Source organism: Anas platyrhynchos, chromosome 27 (assembly GCF_047663525.1).
Source record: "Anas platyrhynchos isolate ZD024472 breed Pekin duck chromosome 27, IASCAAS_PekinDuck_T2T, whole genome shotgun sequence".
Lineage (NCBI taxonomy): Eukaryota > Metazoa > Chordata > Aves > Anseriformes > Anatidae > Anas > Anas platyrhynchos.
The window spans coordinates 8,955,690-8,979,482 of NC_092613.1; the positions used below are offsets into that span (position 1 = coordinate 8,955,690).

At 46.6% G+C, this 23,793-nt stretch overlaps 2 protein-coding genes across 3 annotated transcripts; both read right to left on the reverse strand.

Annotated features, from left to right (window-relative positions):
- Nucleotides 1-96: 96 nt before the first annotated feature.
- PTPN22 (protein tyrosine phosphatase non-receptor type 22) lies at nt 97-18,112 on the reverse strand. 2 transcript variants are annotated; one of them, XM_005011728.6, is made up of 21 exons: nt 17,711-17,989; nt 13,707-13,815; nt 12,811-12,887; nt 11,821-11,916; nt 11,375-11,413; nt 10,839-10,910; nt 10,692-10,751; nt 10,138-10,280; nt 9,596-9,662; nt 8,638-8,715; nt 7,969-8,061; nt 6,643-6,719; nt 5,069-5,793; nt 4,073-4,183; nt 3,795-3,925; nt 3,239-3,266; nt 2,749-2,829; nt 2,323-2,426; nt 1,651-1,681; nt 1,093-1,170; nt 97-265 (listed from the first exon to the last, which is right to left on the reverse strand). In XM_005011728.6, exons 1-21 carry the CDS (start codon nt 17,855-17,857, stop codon nt 201-203), a joined length of 2,412 nt encoding a protein of 803 aa, XP_005011785.3. In that variant the 5' UTR covers nt 17,858-17,989; the 3' UTR covers nt 97-200. The 2 variants fall into 2 exon arrangements, 1 of the variants encoding a protein (XP_005011785.3); XR_011805063.1 differs by lacking the exons at nt 97-265; nt 1,093-1,170; nt 1,651-1,681; nt 3,795-3,925 and having other exon boundaries at nt 17,711-18,112.
- A 1,338-nt stretch (nt 18,113-19,450) lies between these two features.
- Nucleotides 19,451-23,598, reverse strand: BCL2L15 (BCL2 like 15). Its single transcript, XM_005011727.5, has 4 exons — nt 23,374-23,598; nt 21,192-21,334; nt 20,160-20,375; nt 19,451-19,636 (listed from the first exon to the last, which is right to left on the reverse strand). Exons 1-4 carry the CDS (start codon nt 23,477-23,479, stop codon nt 19,619-19,621), a joined length of 483 nt encoding a protein of 160 aa, XP_005011784.2. The 5' UTR covers nt 23,480-23,598; the 3' UTR covers nt 19,451-19,618.
- Nucleotides 23,599-23,793: the final 195 nt, after the last annotated feature.

Sequence of the window (23,793 nt, forward strand, 5' to 3'; positions counted from 1 at the left end):
AAGTGCCTCACTGCTCGTATTTACCTGTTCTTTACCCTAAAACTTCAGCTCATGAGGAATGTGCAAGTAGTGCCTCATCTGCAATACATCATGCAATACCTTTTGATGTATTTATTTTGATGTAAACCTTACTGGGATGAGCACTCAAGGCATATCAGAAGGTATTCATGAATCTGTAACACCAAATCTGTAAAATTTATCTAAATATTCCATGCCGGTGGTGGATTTCTTGGTCCTTTCGGTTTTGAAAATCGACTTGCAAAGCCTGGAAAGAAATTATGTATTGTTTTTTGTTGTTGTTTTTTGTTTTGCTTTTTTAATAGTGCAAATTCAGTATGTTATAGATGTTGATCACGTAATTCCCTAGAATAATATGGTATTTGAAAATACTTGCAATTTCAGCTTTCCCAAAATTTAAGATACAGTCAACCTGAAGCAACAGCCTGTAGTTGTAAGTCAATTGGTGCAAAAACTACACGAATACAGCCTATCATTGTACGTATCCAAGAATATAACTAGATTTTATGCCTAGTCTGACAGAAGACTTCTCTAAAGTAAAAGAATTTAAAATGGAAAACAGTGTTTCTCCTCCACCATATTATACAACATTAGACAGCAGCCCAATGGAAATGGTACCACTTTGTATTTGTCTTCTGCTGTCTCTGCTGCTACATGAAGGCTAAGGCTTCTCTCACACCAGGAAACATTTTTCAGAGCAGGTTTTGGGGTCTGTGTTTTCCACCCTACTTGTTCCTTAAACAGATCATGAATAAAGCCATAAATGTTTAAAAAGTAGTAAGTGTTATTTATAATTTTGCAGTAAGATGGCAGCACAGTTTTGCACAAATCCAAAGATGTATTTCTTGTGCATGTTCTACAGATAGAATGTTAAATAACTGCTGCAATAAGAGATGAAAAGTGTTTAGAAGTACAGACAGGATGCAGGTACATCAAATTATGTAGACATGAAACAGTTTCATGCTATTTTGGGGGTATCACTTCATTTGAGAGTTAACATTCAGCCTGGTACCTGCACTTAGACTTTCAAAAAACGGGTACCTCCTATTCCAAAATGCAAAGAGAAAAACATACCAAAATTAAGGAAAGAGCTCAGATGGTTTGACGGGGCAGATTCTGATGGTTTTGTCAGTGAAGATGGACTACAGATGCCTAGAAATACAAAATTATACTGACACAGTGACCATCGTAATTCCCTGAAAAACTAGGTTTCTACGCATCCATGGGAAAACACATACTTCCACACATACAACCACACTTGGCCCAGATGTTATTTCAGCATAAGATGAAGATAAGTACTTTCCGCACTGCCAGAGCTTGAAAGCCACACAGTTTTAACGATATAGCAGGAAGCGAATGTACTACTGCAATACAATCCACTGGGAAAATGTTGGCTCAGAAGTGCTTTAAACAGTTTTTAGCAGTCCTATTTTCAAGATAAGCATTTAATTTTAGATCAAAGGGAACTTAATGAGAAACTCATTCTTTTTGCTCCACATAGGGCAGAATCCAGGATGGGGCTCAAGTTGATCATATTCCCCACAACATCTCTTTCCCCATATATATATATATATATCTTTATATAGTTGCTTAAAGCCATCAGGAAGATGCACATTAGTCTGAAAGACTTACTTTTTCTCACGTTTTTCAGTATTTTCAAACTCTGAAAAAAAAAAGTAGCAGATTGTTGAAAAAAAAGTAGCAAGCAATTGTAGCAGCTACTATGATAAATGTATTTCGCTGATAAATATACATAAATCACATCTCATGAAAAGCTTCGTGTCTAGCATCTGAGACAGAACTTCAGATTTCTGCCTTTCACATTGTCTCTGGCATTTTTCTAACTAACAGTAAAGCCCCCAGTTTTTATTATTCTTGCTGTTTTCCTCAAACGCTTTTCTGTTCAACCATACCATCCCAAAGTACAATTGCTTATGAGCATAATTAACTAGAGCCATGGTGACGAACAGTCTGTCCTACATGTGAATTCAGACTCCACTCAAACAAATTCTTCCAAGAGGAATTAGTACTTGTGTGAAGAGAGTGCTGAGGCATAAACATTCACACAGACGTGACAGTGTTCCTACTGCACGCTGGTTCTGTCTACAGTTCTACAACAGAATATTTTTGATAGCCTTGTTTCTGTGCCCAAAATAGAAGAGAATGGTCTCAAAGCATGTTATTTTCTCAAGGTTAGCAGTAAAAAAGTAACAATAGCTATAGCCAGAATGATCTCTTCTCACCCTCTCCTTTTTCTCTAACAATAACGTGATTTTTTTAAATTATTTTTATTTATTTTTTTACCTTGCTTCTCCTAAAGCATTTCACAGGCTCTTTTGATGATGCTTCAGAAGCATTGCTCCTCAAACCCGGAGAATTAGTAGAGTTTCTTGGAGCAGGCTGCATACCTGGGAACATATATCAGAACATTTCCAGTGGTGATTAATGAATCCTCTTGCTTTTTTTCTAAGTGCTTTGTTGCTGCTTATTGTTTCCTCTAATGCAACAACTGCAGAAATTTCCAACAGGTTCCCAGGTTACATTTACTTCTTTTAGTAAAAAAGAACCTGACTTACTTACTTACTTACTTACTTGCCTGCTGAGCTCTCCTACATTTAAGTCCATTGGTAATACTATGAATAAGTTGGCCGCTATCACCTCAGATATCTACAGGACTGGGTGTAAGTATAGAATCTCAGTTACGTGTTGAGAAAATAACTCGTCACTTACTTGCTGTATCAGCAAGAACAAACGACTCTGGGGTTCTTTCAGGAAGCGGGGGAGGAGAGTTAGAGCGATCCCGGTTTGTCTCTGAGAAAGCAAAGACAGAAGGTTTGGATAACTGCCTTTAAAAACATATATCTGTTCACCAAGAGGGCCACAGCACTCTAACCTGCACATCTCCGTTGTCTCAAAGGAAACAACACACAGTAAAAGGATGTGACAAACCTTAGCCTGAGGAGATAGCAGGGAAAATTATCATAAAGGTATACATGTACAGAGTGGTGCAGTGGCCGGTTAGGTAACATAAAACTACCAGTGCATTTGGTTGCAAAACTGTTTATATCTATGTAGTTGCAGAAGTATTTAGCAACACAAGATTTCTGTTGGACTGAGCAAAGATCTTAGAGACATTCGTTAAATCTGGAAAAATTAAAGCAAGTTTGGTTAAAAGCAGACCTTATGTTAAAGAAAGTTTATCTCAACATCAAACCTTTACCTGATCGTGAGCTCCGAAGCTTCATACTCTGGAAACAAAAAACAAGGAAAGTATTTGAAATTCCACATAACTAAATGTGTTTGTCTTGCACTCAAGGAAGCCTTAGAGGATGAGGAAATGATGTTACATGCAAACACCCTCCCCCACACACCTCCATGCTCATGTAATGGAAAACAGACTTACACCTTATTGTTTCACTTTACAAAGCCATAAATCGCCTATGGGATGATCAAAAGATGCCTAATATTTGTTTTGCTCCTGTCTGTCCCACAGGGTGTTGTGAACCTCAGTGGACCACTAACTTTCCGTCTTCATTATCTTTCTTTAAAATAGGGATGATATTTGTACTACCTCGTATGGGATTTAGCACAAAAGAAATAAAGTTTGGAGCAAACTCATGTTTATAAGGAGGAACCTTACTGAGACCATATCTTCCTTCCAGTCCTGGACCCTGAAATAATTTATGGAAAAAATAGACAACTAGGGTCTTTCTCACAGATGGGAACATGATAAGGAAATTAGTAGGATGAGAAGAGATAAGAAGGCCCTTATTTACCTTACATGGTCTCAGTCTCACAGTGTCGTTAAACACATCTGAGTGAGACTCGCCACTCCACTCCAAAGAGGTTCCAATATTTTTATTTCTGGCTGGAAGCTGAAAATCAGAAGTGGCTAGGGGAAATTCTCCTAGAAACAATTAAGCACAAGAGAGGTCATTTCTCATCCCAGGCAGCCAGAGCAAAGGCACTGCCATGTGCTGTGATCCCACAGAAAGGTGAGAAGGGTGGGGTCCTTGTAGCAGGTGTCAGTCATTGCTCTGTTAAAAGCACTTACCCGATTCACTAGCCACAATGAAGGACTCCGGGGTTCGTTCAGGCAGGGGTGGAGGATCATCATCATCTGGCAGGGGCAGGATGTCTAACTGAGGAGATGTGACCAGGTTACCTGCATGGCACAACACAACAGGAGAACTACAGACCTCTGCAAAGACACTGAGAACCGACTGCTCCAACCCAGCTGCACACCAGAGATTATGGTAAACATAAGTAAACTGTACCTAAAATCCAGCCAGTCCTCAGCACCAACTGCTGCTGGGTACATGCCCCAGGCACACACTCCCAGCAGCATTAACAAGAATCCCCTATTGCACAGGGGAAGATTACCCGCGTACCCCAGCACACAGACAATCCCTCAGCTGGTCGTATCACTGCTGCTTGGCTTGTACTGCGTCTCCTGTGACATTCCCAAAGTCTGTAGGATCTAGATAACCAGAATATTCATGACACCACATCCTGACGGGCCTGAGCAGGACAGAGCTGACCAGTGCCAAAGGTGCAGACAGCAAAATGTCTGACCAGACCAGACCCAGACTGGGAAGGTGATTTTAAGATGACAGATCTAGGCAGGCACTAACACTGAAGTCGTGGTTCTCTCAGTCTCGAGGGGATGCCAGCATCCCCCTGCATGGCTCTTGTCAGAAAGGAGTGGTTTTTGGCCTTGGTTCCTCAAAGAAAACCACTTCTGGGAGCTTTCTGCTCAGATTGCCCTGCTCTAAGAATTGGTCAGCATCGGTCCTTGCCTCCCCGTGAGAGCTGTACCATGGTGACACAGCAGTATAACGTGAACCCCAGAATCCTGCTGCTCTAAAAGCATTATCTGTTTTTATGGGAAATATGTAAGGCGGGATGAAACTGTGCGAGGCCCTCCCCAGCTGGTCCCCAGCAGGTGGCTGAAGGGCAGCCAGGGCCCTGCTGGATGCCAAAGGGCTGTGCTCGCCCCCCCTGCCAGCTCCCAACACCCGCAGGAGCCCGCAGCTCCAGTAGCACTCACTCAGTGGGGACGTCCTCCCAGCACTGGGGTGGTGAATGTGGGGGGATGCAGGCCTGGGCGGTGGGGAGCTGGCCACCATGCAAGGAGGGCCTTGTGTGTCCTGCCCCGCTGCCAGCACTGGGGATGGCGGGTCCTCTGGCGAGAGCGAAGAGAAGTAGGGGTCCTCCGCCGAGCAGAAGAAATGGTAAGGACATTGCCCACAGTTCCTGTGGCCTGGGGGGGCTTCTGCTACTTGGCTTGAGTGGTTCAGCTCAACAGGGGAAAATCCGTCCTGCTGCTTCTCCTGGAAGCTTGAGTAAGAGGCATTTGGTGACTGAGAACTGGAAATGGGCTCCACATCGCCTCCATCGCAAGCCCAGGTTTCTCCCTGCTGCTCCAGCACAAAGGGGGTCGATGTGGTCCGTGTCAGAGGTGCTTTGCCATGAGCCCCTTTCTTGCCTGCTCTCTGCAGCTCCAGGTCCACAAGCAGCTGCCCAGAGGACCTGCTGCTGAACTCCAAACTGTGGTGTTTCTGGAGAGCATCCCTTGTGCCCCACATGTCGGCAGCAGCTGCATTCCTGCTGTTGCTGAAGTTCAGAGTGCCAAAGGAGATGGCCGGTCTGATGGGAGGGACTCTACCCCCAGAGCTGCCGTGCTCTCCCTTGGCAGACAAGGACACCAGCGATGCTTCGTTTTGTACCACTGGAGAAAAATGTTGATGCACATTCTGGTCCTCTTGCCCTGAGCTGCAATAAAGCATAGCAGCATGAAGTCAGAGATGTCAAGTGCTCAGGAATCTCAGTTAGCCTACTAACAAGGTCCCACAACATTGTCCCTGAGAGCGGGTACATTCCCCAGGATCACAGAGCCTGGTTTAGTCTCAAGCAATGAACATGGTAAAGGACTATGCACCCTGGGGCCCTGTTTGGACACCATTAAACAGTGAACGGAGGAAGCCCCTTCACACAGGTAAATGACTCAGTGCAGACTATCTTCAAAAATAAAGTTATTTACAGGAAGTGCACACATGAAAATCAAAACACGTCCCCAGAAGGATCTCCCCACCCTTTGAAGCTGCCTGTAGTCTGGAAGCTGGGCTCCTCAGGCTCCCCATGGCTAGGCAGGAGGCACTTGTGTGGCAAATGCAGGGGAAGGACGGGCACCCTCTAGGAACACCCTGCAGGGTGCATGGCTCCAGGTAGAGCACAGAGATGAACCAGCACGGGGGTGTTTCATCTCCACATTCATTAACCTTTTTTTTTTTATGCTGCCCTGGATGTGTTTTAAGTTTGTATATGAAACGCTCTAAGTACAACTTGAAACAGACAGAAGGGCAAAAGAGGGGGACAGGTGTTGGCATGCAGGGAAGAGGTTAAGATTCAGTCTCAGAGACACATCAGTAAGAAGAGCAGGAATTACATTAGGGACAAATGAGAGAGAAAAAGTGGGACTCAAGGGAGGCTGCAGAGATCGCTGACAATTGAAATGCCAGCTTTAAACAGAACCGTGTCACAAAATACACATTTCATGTATTCCTGAAATAACATGGGTGATTGAAAATACTAGCCCACGGGATACTTGTGCTGTGACCTTACCAGGTTAGTAAACTCAGAGTATAAATATCTTCAACTGAAGGCAGAAGTGGTTTGGGTACGGGATGCCTGGTTTGAATCTAGTGAAAGAAAAGGTCAGTAAACAACAGAGTAAGGAAGAAGAATGCAAAGAACACAAACATGCTATTTCAGGAGATGGAATTCCTGCCAATTACTTTTAATCATCAATGGAGTTTGGGAATGACAAACACCAACTTGAAAACACCAGTTTGGAGCTGAAAACTGAGGATAGGTCCTGCTCTTTCTGTTCACACCTTTCTGAAATAAGATTACTAAGGGCCAAATGAGAGTCCAGCTGTGCCAAACACCTGCAAAGCAGCCTAAGAGAGCTCTGACTTCAGGACCCCGCTCAGACATTCAGCATGGCTGTGCAGTCACTGGTTTCATTTGTGACACTTGGGCGCACGACCATCCCCCATGCTCTGCGAGGTACTTTCAAAGGGCAGTGAGGTTTAGCAAGGGGTTGGCCAGGAGCTACAAAACCACATCCGGATTTGAACCGTTTTCTGCATTTTGTGTCATTCTAGTCTTGCTTACAAACTATCCACAACACATGCAGAAGGCATTTCCAGCTATTTTCTCACTGATCTCTAGCGAGTACTATGGCAAAACTGAGGCAGAGTCCCATTGCAGGATCCACTACTGTGGATGTTTCAGATGTTCCTGTTAATGTAACTGTATACCAGGAACATGTTGTTCTTCCTCAAAGGTGTGTGAGATTTGAAAGACTTTGACATGGGTTTTTACAAGATGTTTTAGCCCACTCTCCCCCACAGACAGTCTGTGATGCTAATTATCTCGCTCTGTTGCTTGCAAGCACTCCGTGAAATCAAGTTTCATGAGCACATCCACGTGAAAATCAGCCACTGCTGGAGAAGGTTGAAAATATTCTATTCACTCGTTACATTAATGATGGTTTTGAGACAGAAGAAAGTTTAGCTCTCACTTGAGGCCAACTCTTGTGGTAAGTGTTGTGCGATCAAGGAAACAGATGGATTCTCATGGTTAACTTGAAAAGAGTCTCAGTTCGGGCTGGGGCCCTGTCTCTGTAACTTCAATACACTTCCTTGCAGAGTATATAGAAATGAATTAATATATTTGTATAAATGAAATAGCAAGAAAGATACTTAGGGCCACACAAGCACCTCCACAAATTGGAGGCTTCTGTTACAATGCAATTATGAATAAATAGGGCAAAAAGGTGATTCATTCCAGGTCTACAGAGGAAACCTCTGCTGTAGGAATCTAGGTTAGAGCTGGTGTGCCTGAGCCTGCAAGAGGCAGTATGTTTATCCTGGTGACCTTTACCTGTGAAGCAGCAGAATCTTCCTGGGCATCAAGTGCTTTAATCTGCCTTTTGAAGAGTTCAATAACAGCATCATAAACCAGCTTGTACTGCTCCTGCATCACGGAGAAATAAAACAGACATGAGAGCCAGCACTCACACTGCTTGTAAATGGCCATCTATTACGCAAATCAAACATCACCCCCCTTACAGAAGCTGCGACTTTGCGGTCTGTTGGTAGGACAAGTTATCAGAAGTAGAAGCTGTAGTTTCCAAAGGGTTGAGACTGAAGTATTTGTTTTGTTGTCAGCTACACAAACAACACTGTTCTGCTCTAAGCTTCCTCTTCATTCTGTCTCAGCCGAGAGGAGTTCTTGCTATATTTCCTGGATAGACACTTGTTTCACAGCATGAGCATTCAATAAATGAGTCTGCAAGCACTAAGCTATTCCAGCTGTCTACAAGGAAATAGTCAGAAATTAATTTCTGCAAAATGATTCTTCTGCTCAGAAAAGGGACCTTACAGAACATCTACACGCCTAGTTCCCAGCCGTGCAACCATTTTTTTCTTCCTTACTGCAAGCCCTCCTGAGGAACTGTTGAGGTTTCAGTACTGAGTTAACAGTACCGAACGTTAGGAAGTATTAACAGAAATATTAACAATGCCCGTTGTTAAAATTTCCTGAGCGTACCTTGGTCTGCACTATTGAAGGCCTTTGTGTGCGCATCTCCTGGATCAGACTAAAAATACTGAAGTTCACTGGAACAATCTTGCAAGAAATGGAAGAGATGAAAAATTAAAGGCAGGTTATTCCAAGGAGCTTCCACGTTGTGGTGCGGTTTAGAAGAGTGTCCCAGATTCAGACCTGCTACTGCAAGAGTCTTTAACAAAGGACCTGCTTATCAAGCCACCTTTATGAACTTTCTTGCCTCCTCCCTCCTGCCTTGCACTCCAAGAAAATACCGTTTTTTATAACATTGGTAACAGCCTGGAATATCATGAAGGACAAGATACTGATTTGATGGATCAGGGGATTCAGGATTACTGTGATAAAGGAAATAACCACTTTGCAGAATCTCAGCAATCTGGCACAAGGCCAGGGATTACTTAGTTAAAGCATACAAACATACATTTTTAATGAAGAGTCAGAATAAAGCAAGGTGTTTACTTGAAAACCCTGGATTTCTGATACTAAAGTGTGGAGAGACAAATATAGGCAGTAAACTTGTATTGAAGACTGAAGGCCAGCACCAGGGTTAGCCCAATGATCTTAAGACCAAGACAGGGAGGAGAGAGAGCAGGGAGGTCTTCAGCCTGTTTGCACAGCCCAGGCTGCATCAGGGCTATTTACACCGGGATGCAGAGGGAGGGGGTGCAGCACCAACAGCAGGCAGCACACGGGTGGTGCAGAGCCTGAGCAGAGGAGCAACACGAACAGGCTGTCAGTTCAGCAGTTACGGTATCAGCAGTTTGGCCAGTTGGGCTACAGGGAGTTTTCATTCACAGTTATTATCTGAAATACACCTGCGTGCAGTCAAAGAGAGGTAGAGCTGGGAGGAAGGGGAGGAAGAAGGCGAGGGAGAGAGTCAGGGAATCGCACTGTGCTACACACGCGCCGTTTGAGCATGCGTGGTGGGACTGACACCTACTCCGTCCTTCAGCAGCTTCTGGGTGTAGTCAATTGCACAGATGACTCCTGTTCTCCCACAGCCAGCACTGCAATGAGAGTCACAGCAGGGTTGCTAGTAGAGGGTAGCGGTGGGCACACTGCGTTCTCCAACAAGAATATTTCAAAAACCCACAGCCTTGCATCCCACACCTTGGACAGTGCAGGCTCACACAACGGCCCTCCCGCTCCTGGTGGCAGCTCCACCTGGCTGCACATAAACTTCCACCTGACAACAGCTCTGCTGCAGGCTAGAGGGCACAATTCCTCGGCCTCCCACATCCTCCCGCTGTGGTGCCCAGGAGTGCACAGTGTTCTTGGTCTCAGCTGTAGCTGCTATCACTGGCCTGCTGTCACCTATCTCCTCTCCTGCTCTCCAGCCATACCAGTGCCTCAGAGGACACGTTTGTCCTTAGGACTTCCTAGGAGAGGATGGAGACTCCAGTCCTGCACGGGCTGTGCCACCCACCCCCATGGGCGCTCAGCAAGCAGGAAGGCAGGGAGGAGCCGGGAGCGCCCACCTACCTGCAGTGGATGCAGATGGGAATGCTGTCGTCTGGCTGGTAGCAGCGAACCTCACAGATGAGCTCCAGAATGGGGTTGATGGAAGAGGGAACATCATGGTCTGGCCAGTTTTGATAGTGGAATTGGTGGACAGTGCGGGTTTCCTGCAAGAGGAGAAAAGTGCTGACAGGAGACTGAATTAACTGTCAGAGCAGCAAGTACAAGCTGATGTGCCACAGCCATCTCTAATTCCTGCTGTGCTGGCAGGCAAAGGCTGCAGGTTAGCGCTGTGCTTTGTGGCTGTTCATGCTGCAAAGGACACCTGGCCACTTTATGATGTGCTTGATATTACCAGTTAACCTCACTTACCCAGAATCTAATTAGCCACAACTAATAAACAGCTCCAGAAACTGAACTTTAATTATTTTTTTTACTTTCTTAATTCCTTCAGCTGCTTCTGAATCCAAAATAGCATTCTGAGGAGTGTAAAATTTTCTCCAAAATGCACCATATTTTAATATTGATATAACAAACCTAACCAAGATTCTTTTCCTTCCTCTGCCTTTCTTACTTACTTCATTCAGGGTCACTTTTAGAGTCCTGATCACGTATTCATTTTTCTTTTCTTCAGCTTCCTGCCGAACAATAAATTAGGGTCATGCTTTCTACAGATGACAAGTTTCCAGTGCACGTGATGAGGTGCTAATGGCAGCTATACTCACACAGGCAATGGAGAAGGGCCCACACTGCAGGGAGGACTCACCCAGGTCTGCCCAGTACCGCTCACATTTTTTCTGTTGCAAGAAGCAGATGTCGGGTTATTTCCTGCTGCCTGCCTGCAGCATCTCCTGTCTTTGCCCAGAAAATCTCATGCCAGGAGGCCCGGCTCTTGCTGCTGACCAGTCTCTGCCCTTCCCTTCCCTCGCGTCATCGGGACAGGACTGGGGCCATGATGCTCTCACCCACAGCTGACCTGTGCTCATTCCCGGCTGCCAGCACCACGTCTCTGGGTGCAGCTTCGCACTGGGCTTTATGGCAAGGGGGGACAGGATGGGACGGGTGCTGGGGTGTTTGTGTCTGGCTTGTTCTCCCCTGCCAAAGAGGCCAGTTCCACTACCAGAAATGGCTGCAGGAGACTCAAGAAACAGTCTGTATCAAATGGAAACTCACTGTCCCTAACGAGATTTTATAAAAATCTGCATCTCTCTGCCCTGTCCTGTCACTGTCATAGCAGGGCGATCTCTGCTGTGTTACTCACCTTTCCCATTTCAAACTCCATACAAGCCATGATCACGATCTGCAAAAAAAACAAGGTTCGCTAGAAAAGCCTGGAGGCAAGATTTTTATCCAGGAAGAAAAATCAAACGGGTCATTTCGGGATACTTATCAGCAATGAGGAAGTGACTTGGACTGTCTTCCCCAGAGTCCCACAGAATTATGCAAATCAAGCCCAGGACATCACCCACGGCCCAGCTGCGAGGACCTTCCCCCTTGGAGCCCAAAAGCAGAGAGTCACAAGCAGCGGTCTCAGCGTGTGTGAGGGAAAGGCTCACAGGAAGGATGCAGGTCACACAGAAATCTGAGTACCACCCAGATACTACCGCTGCCTCTTTAGCCACAACGGAGTCCTAGCTGGTTTTACAGACAGCTTTTATTTACTAAAACAAAACAAGCAACAACAAGATGTACAAATCTGCACCTTACCAGGACTTCATACTCCCAGATCATCCTCCAGAAGTCAATGACAGTAGTGGAGAGAGGACCCTGGGTTGCAATGTATGCTCTTGGCCCATAGACGCCCTAAAACAGCATTCAGATCAGATATGAAGTCATTTTTGCATAGTTCCCCAAAGGAAATAAAAATCATCCCTCTGTCTGAATACTACTTCTACCCAATGAGCCCAATAAGGACTTAGGAGGGCTTTTATGTAGTCAAATTTTAGGCACCTGAATTAAATTTAGTAACTAGAAACCAAGGTGTGAAAACTTCTCAAAGGCAAAGCCAAGGCCAGGGAACTGGGCTTGGGGCGAGATCTGCTCCCAGGGCCCCCCGTGCCTCGCAGTGCGTTTGGGAGAGCCCACAGGTACTGCCCGATGGCAGAGCGCAGCCTGGCGCTCCTGTGGCTGCTGGCCAACGAGAGAACTGTGATCCCCTGTGAAGGTCTGTCCACCTGCAGACACGCTGCGCAGAGCCCTCACAGCAGTGGAGAGCGAAGGAAACCTTCCATCTACCAGAGAAGGGCTCTGGGCGCAGCAAGTCCCAGCTCCATGGAGCTCCTGAAGGGCGGCTGAGCCCGCAGTGACCTGCCCTGCTGCTCGCCGCTGCAGCGCGTCTCAGCGGTGCTGCCGTGCAGGGCTTCCTGCCCGCCTGCTGGTTTCAGGCTCTGGCCACGGGCAATTTTGCACCATCGCCCAGCAGAGGCAGGAAGCGGGGGCTGCAAGCCACAAATTGTTCCACCCCCAGTCCCGGCACACGCGTGACCCCTGCCCTGCCGGCTGGTGCCTCTGTACTGCAAGAGGGGTTCTGAGGGGCTTGCTGACGGCGGGCGGCTTCTGTAGCTCAGCTGTCCTCATGCCCAGCACAGAAACTGCCACAGGCACAGGGCCTGCTCGTCCTGGCACAAGTCAACCAGGCAGCTCTAGCAGCTGCTGCAAACACCATTGCACTGCAAAAGGCAATGAAGGAAGCAATACCTTGATGAAGTTGGCATTGATGTAATGAGAATCTGCATCTGATGTGATCAGGGACAGCTCCACTCTGCTGTGGTCAACTGCAGGCACAAAAGCAGGAGAAGCAGCAGCAACAGTTAGTGTTAGTCCCTCTTGGCAGTTGGGCCCCTCAGGCTGCAGCATGAGGTGCCTTGGGGGAGCACACGCATCAGAGAGCTCTTCTCCAGAGCCGACCAGCGGCTGTGCAAGCAGCCAGAGCCTCCTCCAGCACTGGCAAAAGCCCTGCGCAGAGCTGCCACTGCCCGCATGCGTGCAGCACAGCAGCACGCTCTCTTTCAGAGCTGGCAAGAGCTGCAGCTGCTGCCAATACCACGGGGCAAGACTGTCCTTTAGTATGGAGCAAGCCAAACCCAGAATTGCCCTGCACTTGGTCTTACTGAGATCTGTGGGGATAGGTTTCTTTTCAAGCTAGAATGGATGGAAGGGACAGTCTGCTCTGACCCCAGGACAGAATTTGCTTTGGCGCTTCCAGCACCAAGCAATGACAAACCACAGCAGTTCCTGCCTCTGGCCTGCTTTGTACGCCATGGAATTGTCCTTGTCCAAAGCCATCCTCTGCAAGGTCTTGGTTGCAATGCTGCCCAGAAAGCTTGCAAGGATTATCAGTAGAGGATGTGTTTCCTACTGAATTGACATTCTTCATTCTCTAGGAAATACATGCCAAAGTCTTCCAGAGCATGCTTTGGAACAGTCAGAAACAAAGCCTTAAATCTGAGCAGCTGAAATCAAGGCCAGGAGACAGCCAGTGACATGTTCACAAGCAAGCAGCCATGCGGGCAGATACTGGAGGAAGAGGGCAAAGTCAAGCTAGCAAAAAAAAAAGAAAGGCTGAATAGCAACATTTGCCATTTCCAACCTACAGGGTAAGATGTCTTTGTATCTGTTCTTCTTGATGTTCTCTGGGTGCTCAGATGCTGCTGTAGGGTAGATTTTATCCGATCTGTATTTTGTTGACTGCCTTTTCAGCTTCTGTGATAGAAGAATGGAACAAGTTACAGCAGATGTGCTACATACAACACGCTACTAGAGAGCATGTGTGAAGGTCTCTAGGGGTCAGGCTCACCACCACAAAGTAAGATCTGCACCATTAATTCTTTCCTGAGTGGCTTTTCTCAGGGTACTCAGAGCAAGAATAGAGACAGAAGCCACCGAAGCGCTTCAGCACAGACTTCTGAAGAATGGAAAGTGTGTGCTGAGGCAGTGCCCACAAGAGGCTCAGGCATGTAGGCTTCTGAAGTGAGATGATGCATTTATATAGCACATAAAGCATCACGCTCGGCAGCAGGTGAGACACGGGAATCTTTCTCAGTATAAATGGCACCCAGATAAGAGGATTAACAATATTAAACTACCTCTAATAAATGACATCAGAATGGACAGATAAATTAATTGATCTTTGTCACTTTACTAAAGGTGCTCCTATCTGTGGCTGCAAACAGGAATGCTCCAATAAAAGGGGCACGAGAAATCAGAGCACAGTAATATATATGCTGATGAGAAAGAAAGGAGGAGGAGTCCTAGGAGAGGCCCACAGAAATACAATCTCTAGTCTCTTTCATTTCCAGGGTAAAGCTGCTGCACTCCTGGAGTGTTCAGGCATATTTTTCCTTGTAAAGTGTAGAATTTTATTTCATTGACATCAGCCCCAAGTAACAAACACTGTGAACAACCATTGGCTTTGAAAGCACCATTCCTGCTGTATTCTTTCTTTCATAATTTATTGTCTACCTGGCCACTTTTCTCACCAACAGGGGGTGGTTTTGATTTAAAACAAAAGGCCATTTCTCTAATTAGTGTCTCTGTGGTCAGACACTCCAGAGGGCAAGTCTCTCACTTTCCACCACCCTGGAGCCACGCCACTACAGACCTTCTCTCAGACGTTGTTGTTGCAGTCCAGAAAACTGGGCTAACAAAGGAAAACCCTCAGCACCCCACGCCTTTACAAAAGAAAGCTCTACAGGGGTGAGAAGCAGAGGGAAGGGACCATTGGCACACCTGAGCTGCAAGGTGATGGAACGTCTTGTGCCTTGCACGTATTTCGTGGTCACCCACGTGAATTTTAACAGGAAGTGGAAACAGTGGTTCAGCTGCTGTGCCCAGACAGCAGAGGAAAAACACGCTGGTCTCAGGGTTGCTGAGCCAAAATAGCTCAGTGGTCAAATGGATTGGTGCTGTGGAGATGGCCGTGCCCTGCTGATGGCGCAGGCAGCACCGTCTCAGGGCGTTGGAGGCAGTGAGCTCTAACACGGCAGCACATGAGGAGTGGTGGGAGTTCAGGGCACTGATTTTTGGGTGCTCAGCATACACCGCCTCAGGGGTCAGCCTGCCAGCAACCTTTGCACTGGGGCTCACACATGCTTGTATTCCAGTTCTCCCAAAAGCTCCCACCCTGTTTTGGGGATCCTGTCCCCTGTCCTTAATGCCAGACACAGTAAGCAGCTGTGGGAGAGTTGCAGAGCTCCTTGCCTGCTCTGGATGAGCGACCACCAGGATGTGACACCTGGCAGTGCCCACGTGCATGAAGCTGCAGAACAATGATATTTGCCGTAAGGCCGTGTCAGGCGATGAAGGGCTGCGTGGCTCTGCTTGTTTGATCAAGCCATGCTGCCCCTGCGCGATACCGCAGACGAGAGGTATAAACAGCAACACACATCTCATTTCCACGGTATTTCTGTGCACAGAAATATAGGTTCAGTTCTAAGCCAGTCATTGGTTTTTAGTCTTAAACTGGAGTTTTTAAAGGGTCAGAATGAGTAAGGAAGAAGGCACAGGAGGCCTTGGACAGTCCACATGTCCAGTCTTTATTAATCAAGAACACGGGGCATGTACTGTGTGGCAGAAGGTGTGGGAGCTGGCAAGCAGCAGGATGCTTTTTGCAGACTGAACATCCCTGCAACCTGCTGGTTCCTCAGGTGTTTGTTTGCATCCTCCCTCGCCTCATTCAAGTGCCACCCCATCTTCAGGGGCAGGCTTCAAATGGAAGGAGCTGGAATCACTCAGCACTGGGGCCAGTCCTCTCATAGCTACAGCTCTGAATCTCCTTAGTCCTGCCCCTGCATAAACTGATATAAAAATGATTGGGAAATGACTATATATGACAAAGCAAGTGAGAGCAGCATGGATCAAACTCTGGCTGTGAGACCGCATGAACAGAAAAAGGAGACTCAAACAAAAAAAAACCTCTGTAATTTACAGTAACACCACCACAGTTTGCATGTGCATGTTCTTGTTCACACAACGAGAGAGGAAACAGTAGGGTGGAGAAATAACATTGAGCATTTTGACCAAGCCTGGGAACACGAACCGTCTCAGTTGTCTGTTAAGGCATTTGCACTTCCAAAAGCAGCCTGTAGCTCAGGCCGTTTGGGGAAGATTTCTTCCCAGGCCTAGAGGAAGCGTTGCCCTGACCACTTCTACAAGTTGTTCTCGTCAGAAAATTAGCTGTACACTTGGCTGCTGGAACTAGCACGTGGACCCAGGCTCACCACCCCTGCTGCCTCACATGGCACAGAACAGCCCCAGCCCCACTAAGGGGGAAATTCAGCAGCTTGTGACAGCACTTTGTTCCATGGAACAACAGACTGTTACTGCAGGCTCAGATTAATCACTTCCCTCTGACCCAGACACCTGGAAGTCAAGTGCTAAGCTTTTCCCAAGCGTTTGAAGTGCAAATCTTCACTGGGGTGGCAGAGCAGGGCTGGATCTCATGGGGACTGCCGAGTAACCCCCGCCTTCCCCTGGGCTCGCTGCCTGATGCAGCCCCTGTCTGGTGGGGTGGCTGGGTGGCAGTGCTCATTCTGGTGTTTGAGACATCTCAGATATTACAGTTGCACCAGATTTACCTTTCCCTGTGTATTCGGAAGCTGATCAATGCCTTTGCCTCTCAGAGCAGCCCAGAGAGGCTGCTAGAACAGCCTTCCCCCAGCTAATACATCAGCAGCTGTCACCAGCTATCAGGTCTTTCTGGGAGGCTGTGGATTGCCATCTAAGCTTCACCTCTGCCACCTAAACAAATCAAAAGTTGGCAGAGGCTTTACGGATTGGGGCACTGCACAGACCTCCACCAGACACTGCAGAACACTGGGGAAGGTGGGAGCCATCAGCAATTTTTGCTAGTTTTGCCTTTCAGAAAGAAGAAATTTATCTCCTGGAAGAGCCAGGAGCACCGACAGACAGAGGAGCACGGGCACTCCTTCCAAGTGGCTGCTGGAGCCCTTCCACACAACCCGGCACAGCGCTGGAGGCTGCAGAAGCAGCCAATGCAGCTGCTCAGGTCACTGCCTCCCTCATGCCTTGGCCAAGGTGCCAGGTGTCCACGGGACTCAGAACCACCTCAGGCCCTCACGTCATTTATCTGGACACCTGTTCCTTACTCTGCAGGGTGGCATAGGGGGTAGGATGGGTGGTTTATTGTCAAATAAGAAGAGAAAAAAAAATCTCAGGCAGCACATCGAGATTCCCAACAGGAACACACACCTCACAGATGTGACCTGTGGCAATGGCAGAAGAGGCAGCAAGCAGCTCTGTCTCTGTATTCCTTACTATGCCCCCGTTTAGTACCAGTGCAAAGTGAAACCATATCTTAACAAATGTATTCGCTAAGGAGAAAACAGGAAGCACTTGGTTAATTATTTAAAAAAAAAAAAAAAAAAAAGTTTTACTTTGAATGCAAACCATTAAATCACTCTTCTATCTTTACGCCTCTTTATTTTCACTCTAGTTAGCTCCTGCATCTCTTTCTGCTGCAAAATTTATAGAAAATCTAATAATCACATGCAAATTATGTCCCTGTTTGGGGAGAGGCAACCGAGCAGTTTCCTTTAAAATCAATTGAAACACAGAACTGTGCCTTAAGCAAACTTACCAAAAACTCCTCTACAAATGCTTCTTGGTCGAGCTTCTTGCTTTGGGTCCTTTCGAGATTTTGCAGCAGAATTTCCCTCTGGTCCATGTTGCAAGAGGCAGAGCGAGACTGGCCTGCCGAACCCGGGAACGGACATGTCAAGTGCATGTCATAGCGGAAAGCACCAGCCCGGAGCGCTCTCGCTGCAGGCTGTGGTTTACTGACTTCATCACAAGTCTTAAAGGAAATTAGTACGTAACAGATATCGTGGCCAAATAACAAAACAAAACACACAGCCCTGGGCCTTAGCACCTCCTTTTAAAACCACACATGCTCCACGTGTGCCTCATGGAGAGGCTGAGCCCTGGAGTCAGAGCCTCTGTGCGCACCGCGTGTCAGAGAGGGTTGGAAGTCAGAGACTGGTGCCCGGTACCCTGACACCCGACCCCTCAGGCTGATGAGAATCCCCTGGAGTCTCACGAGCAGCCAACGGGATCAGATCATCTTTGCCAAGATACTTGTCCAAGGTGTAGCATGCTCCAGGTCACAAGCCTTCCTCGTCCTGCGTTGGTGCAAATGGACAGTTTTCCTCATGCCCAGGTTGTAGCCTGCTTTCCTGGGGTCGGCTCAGCTGCAGAATATCAATCCAGGATCATCTAATCATTTTTACAAAAGCTTTAAATAAAACTGCTTTACAGCTGTGTGAGTAAAACATCAGACTTTGTAAAACTGCCTAAATTTGTCATAAGAAAAATAGCGTCAAATTCATCTTTCTGGTCCTTTTGCATTAGCAGCCAGAAGTGAACCACTGCTTGCTTGCTCCATGAAGCCCAACGGCGCTGGAACATGCTTACACCATTCCCTCTTGTCACCTGGATTCAGACAATAACTGTCAGGTATGCAGAGCAAAGAGATCAGGAACCAGGAAGCAAAATGGACAGATTCAGATGGAAAACCTTCTTCAGGCACCCCCATCACTTAACTTCGGCACACTTGGTGAAAAGCATTCCATGTGCTGGTTCAGAGTCCAGCACTGAGATTTGTGCCCCTTTCATGGAAAGAACAAGCATTGGATACCGAGCAACTAGATTGAGTATTTCTCTCCCTATTGAGGAAAAATAGATACAGAAACAGGCAATGAAGGAAGAGGAAAGTTACTTAAAAAGAGCAGCTGGCTTCAGCACCTCCTGGTGCTGCTCCTGCCTGTGCACAGGGCGTAGCGGCAGCCCAGCTCCGGTACCGACAGCAACTCCAACACAAAGAACTCCGGCATGTTCAGAAATGCAATGGTGCTTCAGCAGCACAAGATGCAAAGTGTTACCTGGGAAACTGCTAAATTACAATTGCTAATTCACCTCACCTACTGTCAGTGATACTTACTGGTACTCTAAAAAAACCCTACAGGACAAATTGGAAATGATTTTGAAGTGGGAAGTAGATACAAACTTCTCTGAGGCCATCCATTTTCTCTACTTGCATAGGTGGGGAAAACTAAATGAAATGAAAATAAATTGAAAACAACCACCTCAAAAAAAAAAAAGTTATCACAACCTTAATCTTTTCAATATCTCACATTTTGTAGAGAAACTTCAGACTAGCTGTACCAAGTTTAGTTATAATCAGTAATTAGATCTGTTTATGGAAACGTTCTAAAGCAAATATTACCTGATGAGCCTGAAATTAGTATCGCAGCATTAAGCCTTTAACCTTTGAATAAGAGTGAAGCCCACTTTTATGAACACATTTAAGAGATACAAGAAGAAAAACAAATAATAACATTTATTGATTTTTAGTTGTAGTGATATAGAATATCTTTTACACAGTTCTTATTTGTATGATTCTTCTGGCAATCTAAATAAATATCAAAGCAATTGTCCCACTTAAATCAATGAAATCCAAACTTTTTGGAAAGTAGTAAAACACTTCCTCTCAGTCATCCAAGTTCTCCTGAAAACAAACAAACAAAAAACAATCCATGTGTATGTATTTTAGAGGAAGAATTCAAGGTATGTTTAAAGGAACTGGCAGGAAGGAAAAGATACGGGACAGCAAGACAGGCTTTGTGTCTTCCACTGTGACCCTCTCCCGGACTGATTTCACTGTTCCAGAGAAAACGTACCAGGTGGCATCCATAGAGCTATGTCAACAGGAAAGTGCTTTTTGTTTGACTAATCCTTAATAGCTCCCAAGGCACTGAGATAAGGAATTAAATCCTGACACAGAGGAGCAGTTGGGAATTTTGATACTGACTTCAGTGAGTCTTCACCAAGGCATTTAGCAAAGCTGCGTTCTGACAGCCACAAGAGGAGCTGGCTGATGCACTGGTCAAGGAGGGGACACTGGGTGGCTGGGTGTCAGTGACCAGTCAAGATAGGCGCCAGGCTGAACACTGCGTGGGAAAGATGAGAGAAACAAAGGGACAGAGCCAGAAATGCTCAGACAAACATCACAGTGAACTTCGTGTGCTTACCCATCCTCCATGGGCCTCAATGTAGTTTTTCACTTGAGCATTTCCATTAATCACTGTTATGAGTTGACTGGGTTGAAACATAGAGGGGACTTTCTTAAGAATATGCATCATCAGTTTCACAGAAACAGAGAGAAAAGCTCTCTCATAGACCATCTCAGGGTTCTGGTCACTCCAGCTTCTGCTGAGAGAATCCACAGCAGCCCCGAACTTCTCCATCTGCAAGCATCAAGAGGGCAGTCTGAGCTTCTCCTTTTTAAATGATCACCGGATAAGTGAGTCTTGGCTCAAAATCCAACATTCAATTGAATTCCTGCATTTGTTTCTTCTACCCATGACTAAAGCAGGTGGGCCCCACAACTCCCTGGTGATATCCACACAGCATAGGACGCTCAGAGCAGGGCTCTCCTTTGCTTCTGTCTTTACTGCAGCTTGTGCAAACTACAGCATCAGGAGGCACGTTTGAAGGACTGGGGAGGACAGCTGTAGCCAGGGCTGCAACAAACCTTCAGCTAGAACTACATGCAGCATTTGAACCAAAAACAGTGGCAGGAGATCTAAGACTTCAGGGCAAGCTCAAGCCAGACCACCTGGAGCACCTGGTCTTCTCCCATCACAGCCTTCCTCCTGCACACAGTATTTGCCCCTCATGAGTGCCAGGCTGCAGATTATCTACTGCAATGACATATCAGCCCAGGCAGAGCCAGGGCTACTCAGGTGATAAAAAGCAGCTCCCTTGGAAGAGACAAGGAGAAAAGTTGTGAGAAATCACCCACCTGGATAAAGGCAAAGGACTGAGCAGGTCCTACAGTCTTTTGCTTAGCTTTTGTTCTGGTGGCTCATACACTGCCAGATAGAAATGAGCAGAGGCAGACTGCTGGCTATCATGTCCCTTTCCCTCAGACACCTCTGACTTCTACAGCATAAGTTGGTCTTCTCCCTAGGCTTTTGCTATTCTCCAACACAAAAGGGCTTCCAGGTTGCCCTGCAGACAAAGAGCAGGCCCAGGGCCAGACAGGACAAGTTATCCTTTACCTTCCCTGTGAGTACTTCAGCAAGAGCCTGTGAGGAAACCCTTTCAAAATCCATGTTGCACTGGTCCCCGATCTGTCGCAGACGACTGGCAATAATAACTGGGTCAAAATCACTTGGAAGTTCTCCTGCAAATGGCACAGGCCCTAAAACAATGAGCAGAGAGAGAGTAGGGTAAAGGATTATGGCATAATGTATTACTAAAAGGCAGAGAAAAAGGGAGATTATAAACTTACAACCAAGCATATTTAACACATACTAAATTCGCAAAGCTACCTTAAGAGAGCTAAGGTAGTTAGTGTCTCAAGCACTTGGGACAACAATGCAGAGTAGACCTGTGACAAGACACAATAGGATATCTAAAACCAACGTCTTTAGGAAATACTGTACAGTCATTCAAGTATTCACAGATTTAGAGGGATCTAACTGAGGTTCCACAGGCAGCTCCATGCCATCGATTTGTCCAGGTCTCTCCTCTCACCATAGATGCTTTATGCCCAAGTTTTGCTGCAAAGACATCCCCAGGGCCTCTCTTTTACCTTTCCAGGTTTCAGGCAGCTCCTTCCCTCTGCGCTTCCAAAGGCAAGCAAGAAAAAGAGGGATGGAGAGCACCTCGTCTCTCCCTCCTTTGATTCCAGGGACACACTCCCATTGATCAGCTGGTGAAGTCCTGCTTAGATTCCCCCAGCATTGCTAGGCTGCAGATCATGGTGTATGGAGAGGCATCAGAGAATTTAGATATCAAACTCAATGTCTCTTCTGAGTAAGTGCAAATTGCAACATTTCAAAGTCACATAGCGATCCAAATTTGGGAAGGTTTTCAAAGGAACAGGAGACATACTTCACAAATTTCAAAATTTTATATAAAAACCATTAGTACGTCTCAGTTAAACAACTTATAGGGGGGTTACGTGTGGTGTTTTTGGTTTTTTTGTTTTGTTTTGTTTTGTTTTTCCCTCAGTTAAAGCATTTCTCCTTAAAAACACTGAGAAAAAAAAAATATGTCTATTTTTTAATGTCTGAATATTCAGTCAGAAGGAGCTACCCATCACTGAAAATTTCAGCAAAAATATTTCCAAGTTTGACAAGACCATAAGGAACTGAAAGCAGGATCTTTCAAAATAGAGTAGTGAGCAACTTTATCTTCAGCATTGCTTCCTGACCCAGCCGCCTCCTTCCCTCTCTCCTCTGCCCGCAGCCCCTGGCACGGCTGCCACTGCCCCCCGGCTCTGTCCGGCTGCAGGCGCTCGGTGGGCACCGCACGGCGCTCAGGGAGCTGACAGCACCCGATCCACCAGAGGGAAACGAGCACCAGGCTGACTGGAGACTTTGTGGGCAAGCCAACGGACACAGAGCTTCCATCGAAAACCTGTTGTTTAACCGGCAGTGTTTCCATGAGGTGTGTGAAAGGCATATCACAATTATCGTTACAATACACTCCTCAAAAACTGTAAGATATTTTACAGAATAGGATTAATAAAGCCACACCTTGCACTTACGGTAAGGCCGTTACAGTAACCAGTGTACTTTAATCTTAAGCCAGGGAGACCTCTCTAGGGTTTTGCCGTTGTATAAAACACTCGATGGACTTCTGCACAGAGCAGAGTTGGAGCAACGCTTCCTGTTCCTCTCCATGCCCTGGCTGAAAGCGACTGAAGTGGGAAGAACAATGGTTATGCTGCCGGAGAGGGTTTTCATGACTGCAACAAGGAAATGTTTCATGACACCATGCAAAGTCCAGCTCTCTGCAACGTTCAGCAGAGCAGCGGACTGCTGCCTCCACGCTCCTCCGAAGGGCTGGCCGGGTGCAACTTTCTGTCCTTCCCCATGGGAGCCCCAGCAGGCAGCGAGCCCACCGGGCAGCCGGGAGCTGTGGGGCCCCCTGCCCGCCCTCACCTGGGAGAAGCACGGTCGTTCCTTACCAGAACCCCCCCAAACTTCCCTGGCCCAATAAATCAGGCTGCAGTTTGGCCTTCACGGGGTTCAGACAAGCCCACCCCACTCTACCTCTTCCCCAGAACAGAGCTAGTTTGGAGGTCATCACAGGTCTGTATTTTAAAAAGCCCAACAACCAGTGCCAAGTTACAACCTCCTTCCTTTAGCTGTTCAGTCACAACACTTCTCCAACATCTTCAGCAAACAAACAAGATTTTTCTCCCATTTCCCACCAAACTTTAGGTCTTACCTCCTGAATCTGTCTGCAGACATCGATTATCAATTTCATCGTCATGTAAGAGGTCATAGTATAAGGCGTTCACAACGTGTTCCGTCTGTTCCTCAAACGTTGTCATTGCGGTTTTCTCCCAGCTATCTGAATGAAGTTGAAGGCAGGACCAGATGCCTCTGTAGCTGCTCCTCTCCTCAGGTGTCTGAATTTTCGCTTCCTTTTCCCCGTAACTGCACAAGCCCTTCCTTCTGGGAAGACTCCTCCCCAGAACAGCACAGCATGCAGATATTTGCTCTCTTAACTGTGATCATTCAAACTATGGGTGTGGTTTAGTTTCAAAATAAGCCATTAGCATGAAGATTAACTTAAATAAAGAACTACAAGAAGCCAAACAGTGCTCACCTGCTCATTCTTCAGGAAAGGTACCTGGACAAAAGG

Coding starts and splice junctions, on each gene's coding strand:
- PTPN22 (XM_005011728.6), bottom strand. CDS start 17,857: ATGCACTTGACATGTCCGTTCCCGGGTTCGGCAGGCCAGTCTCGCTCT. Junction 5,794..6,642: donor ACTCTGAGTTTACTAACCTG/GTAAGGTCACAG, acceptor GCTTTATTGCAG/CTCAGGGCAAGAGGACCAGA. Junction 1,682..2,322: donor AATGCTTTAGGAGAAGCAAG/GTAAAAAAATAA, acceptor TTTTTTTTTCAG/AGTTTGAAAATACTGAAAAA.
- BCL2L15 (XM_005011727.5), bottom strand. CDS start 23,479: ATGACAACGTTTGAGGAACAGACGGAACACGTTGTGAACGCCTTATAC. Junction 21,335..23,373: donor TCTGCAGACAGATTCAGGAG/GTAAGACCTAAA, acceptor TCATTGTTTTAG/GGCCTGTGCCATTTGCAGGA. Junction 20,376..21,191: donor CTGAAGTACTCACAGGGAAG/GTAAAGGATAAC, acceptor TGATGCTTGCAG/ATGGAGAAGTTCGGGGCTGC.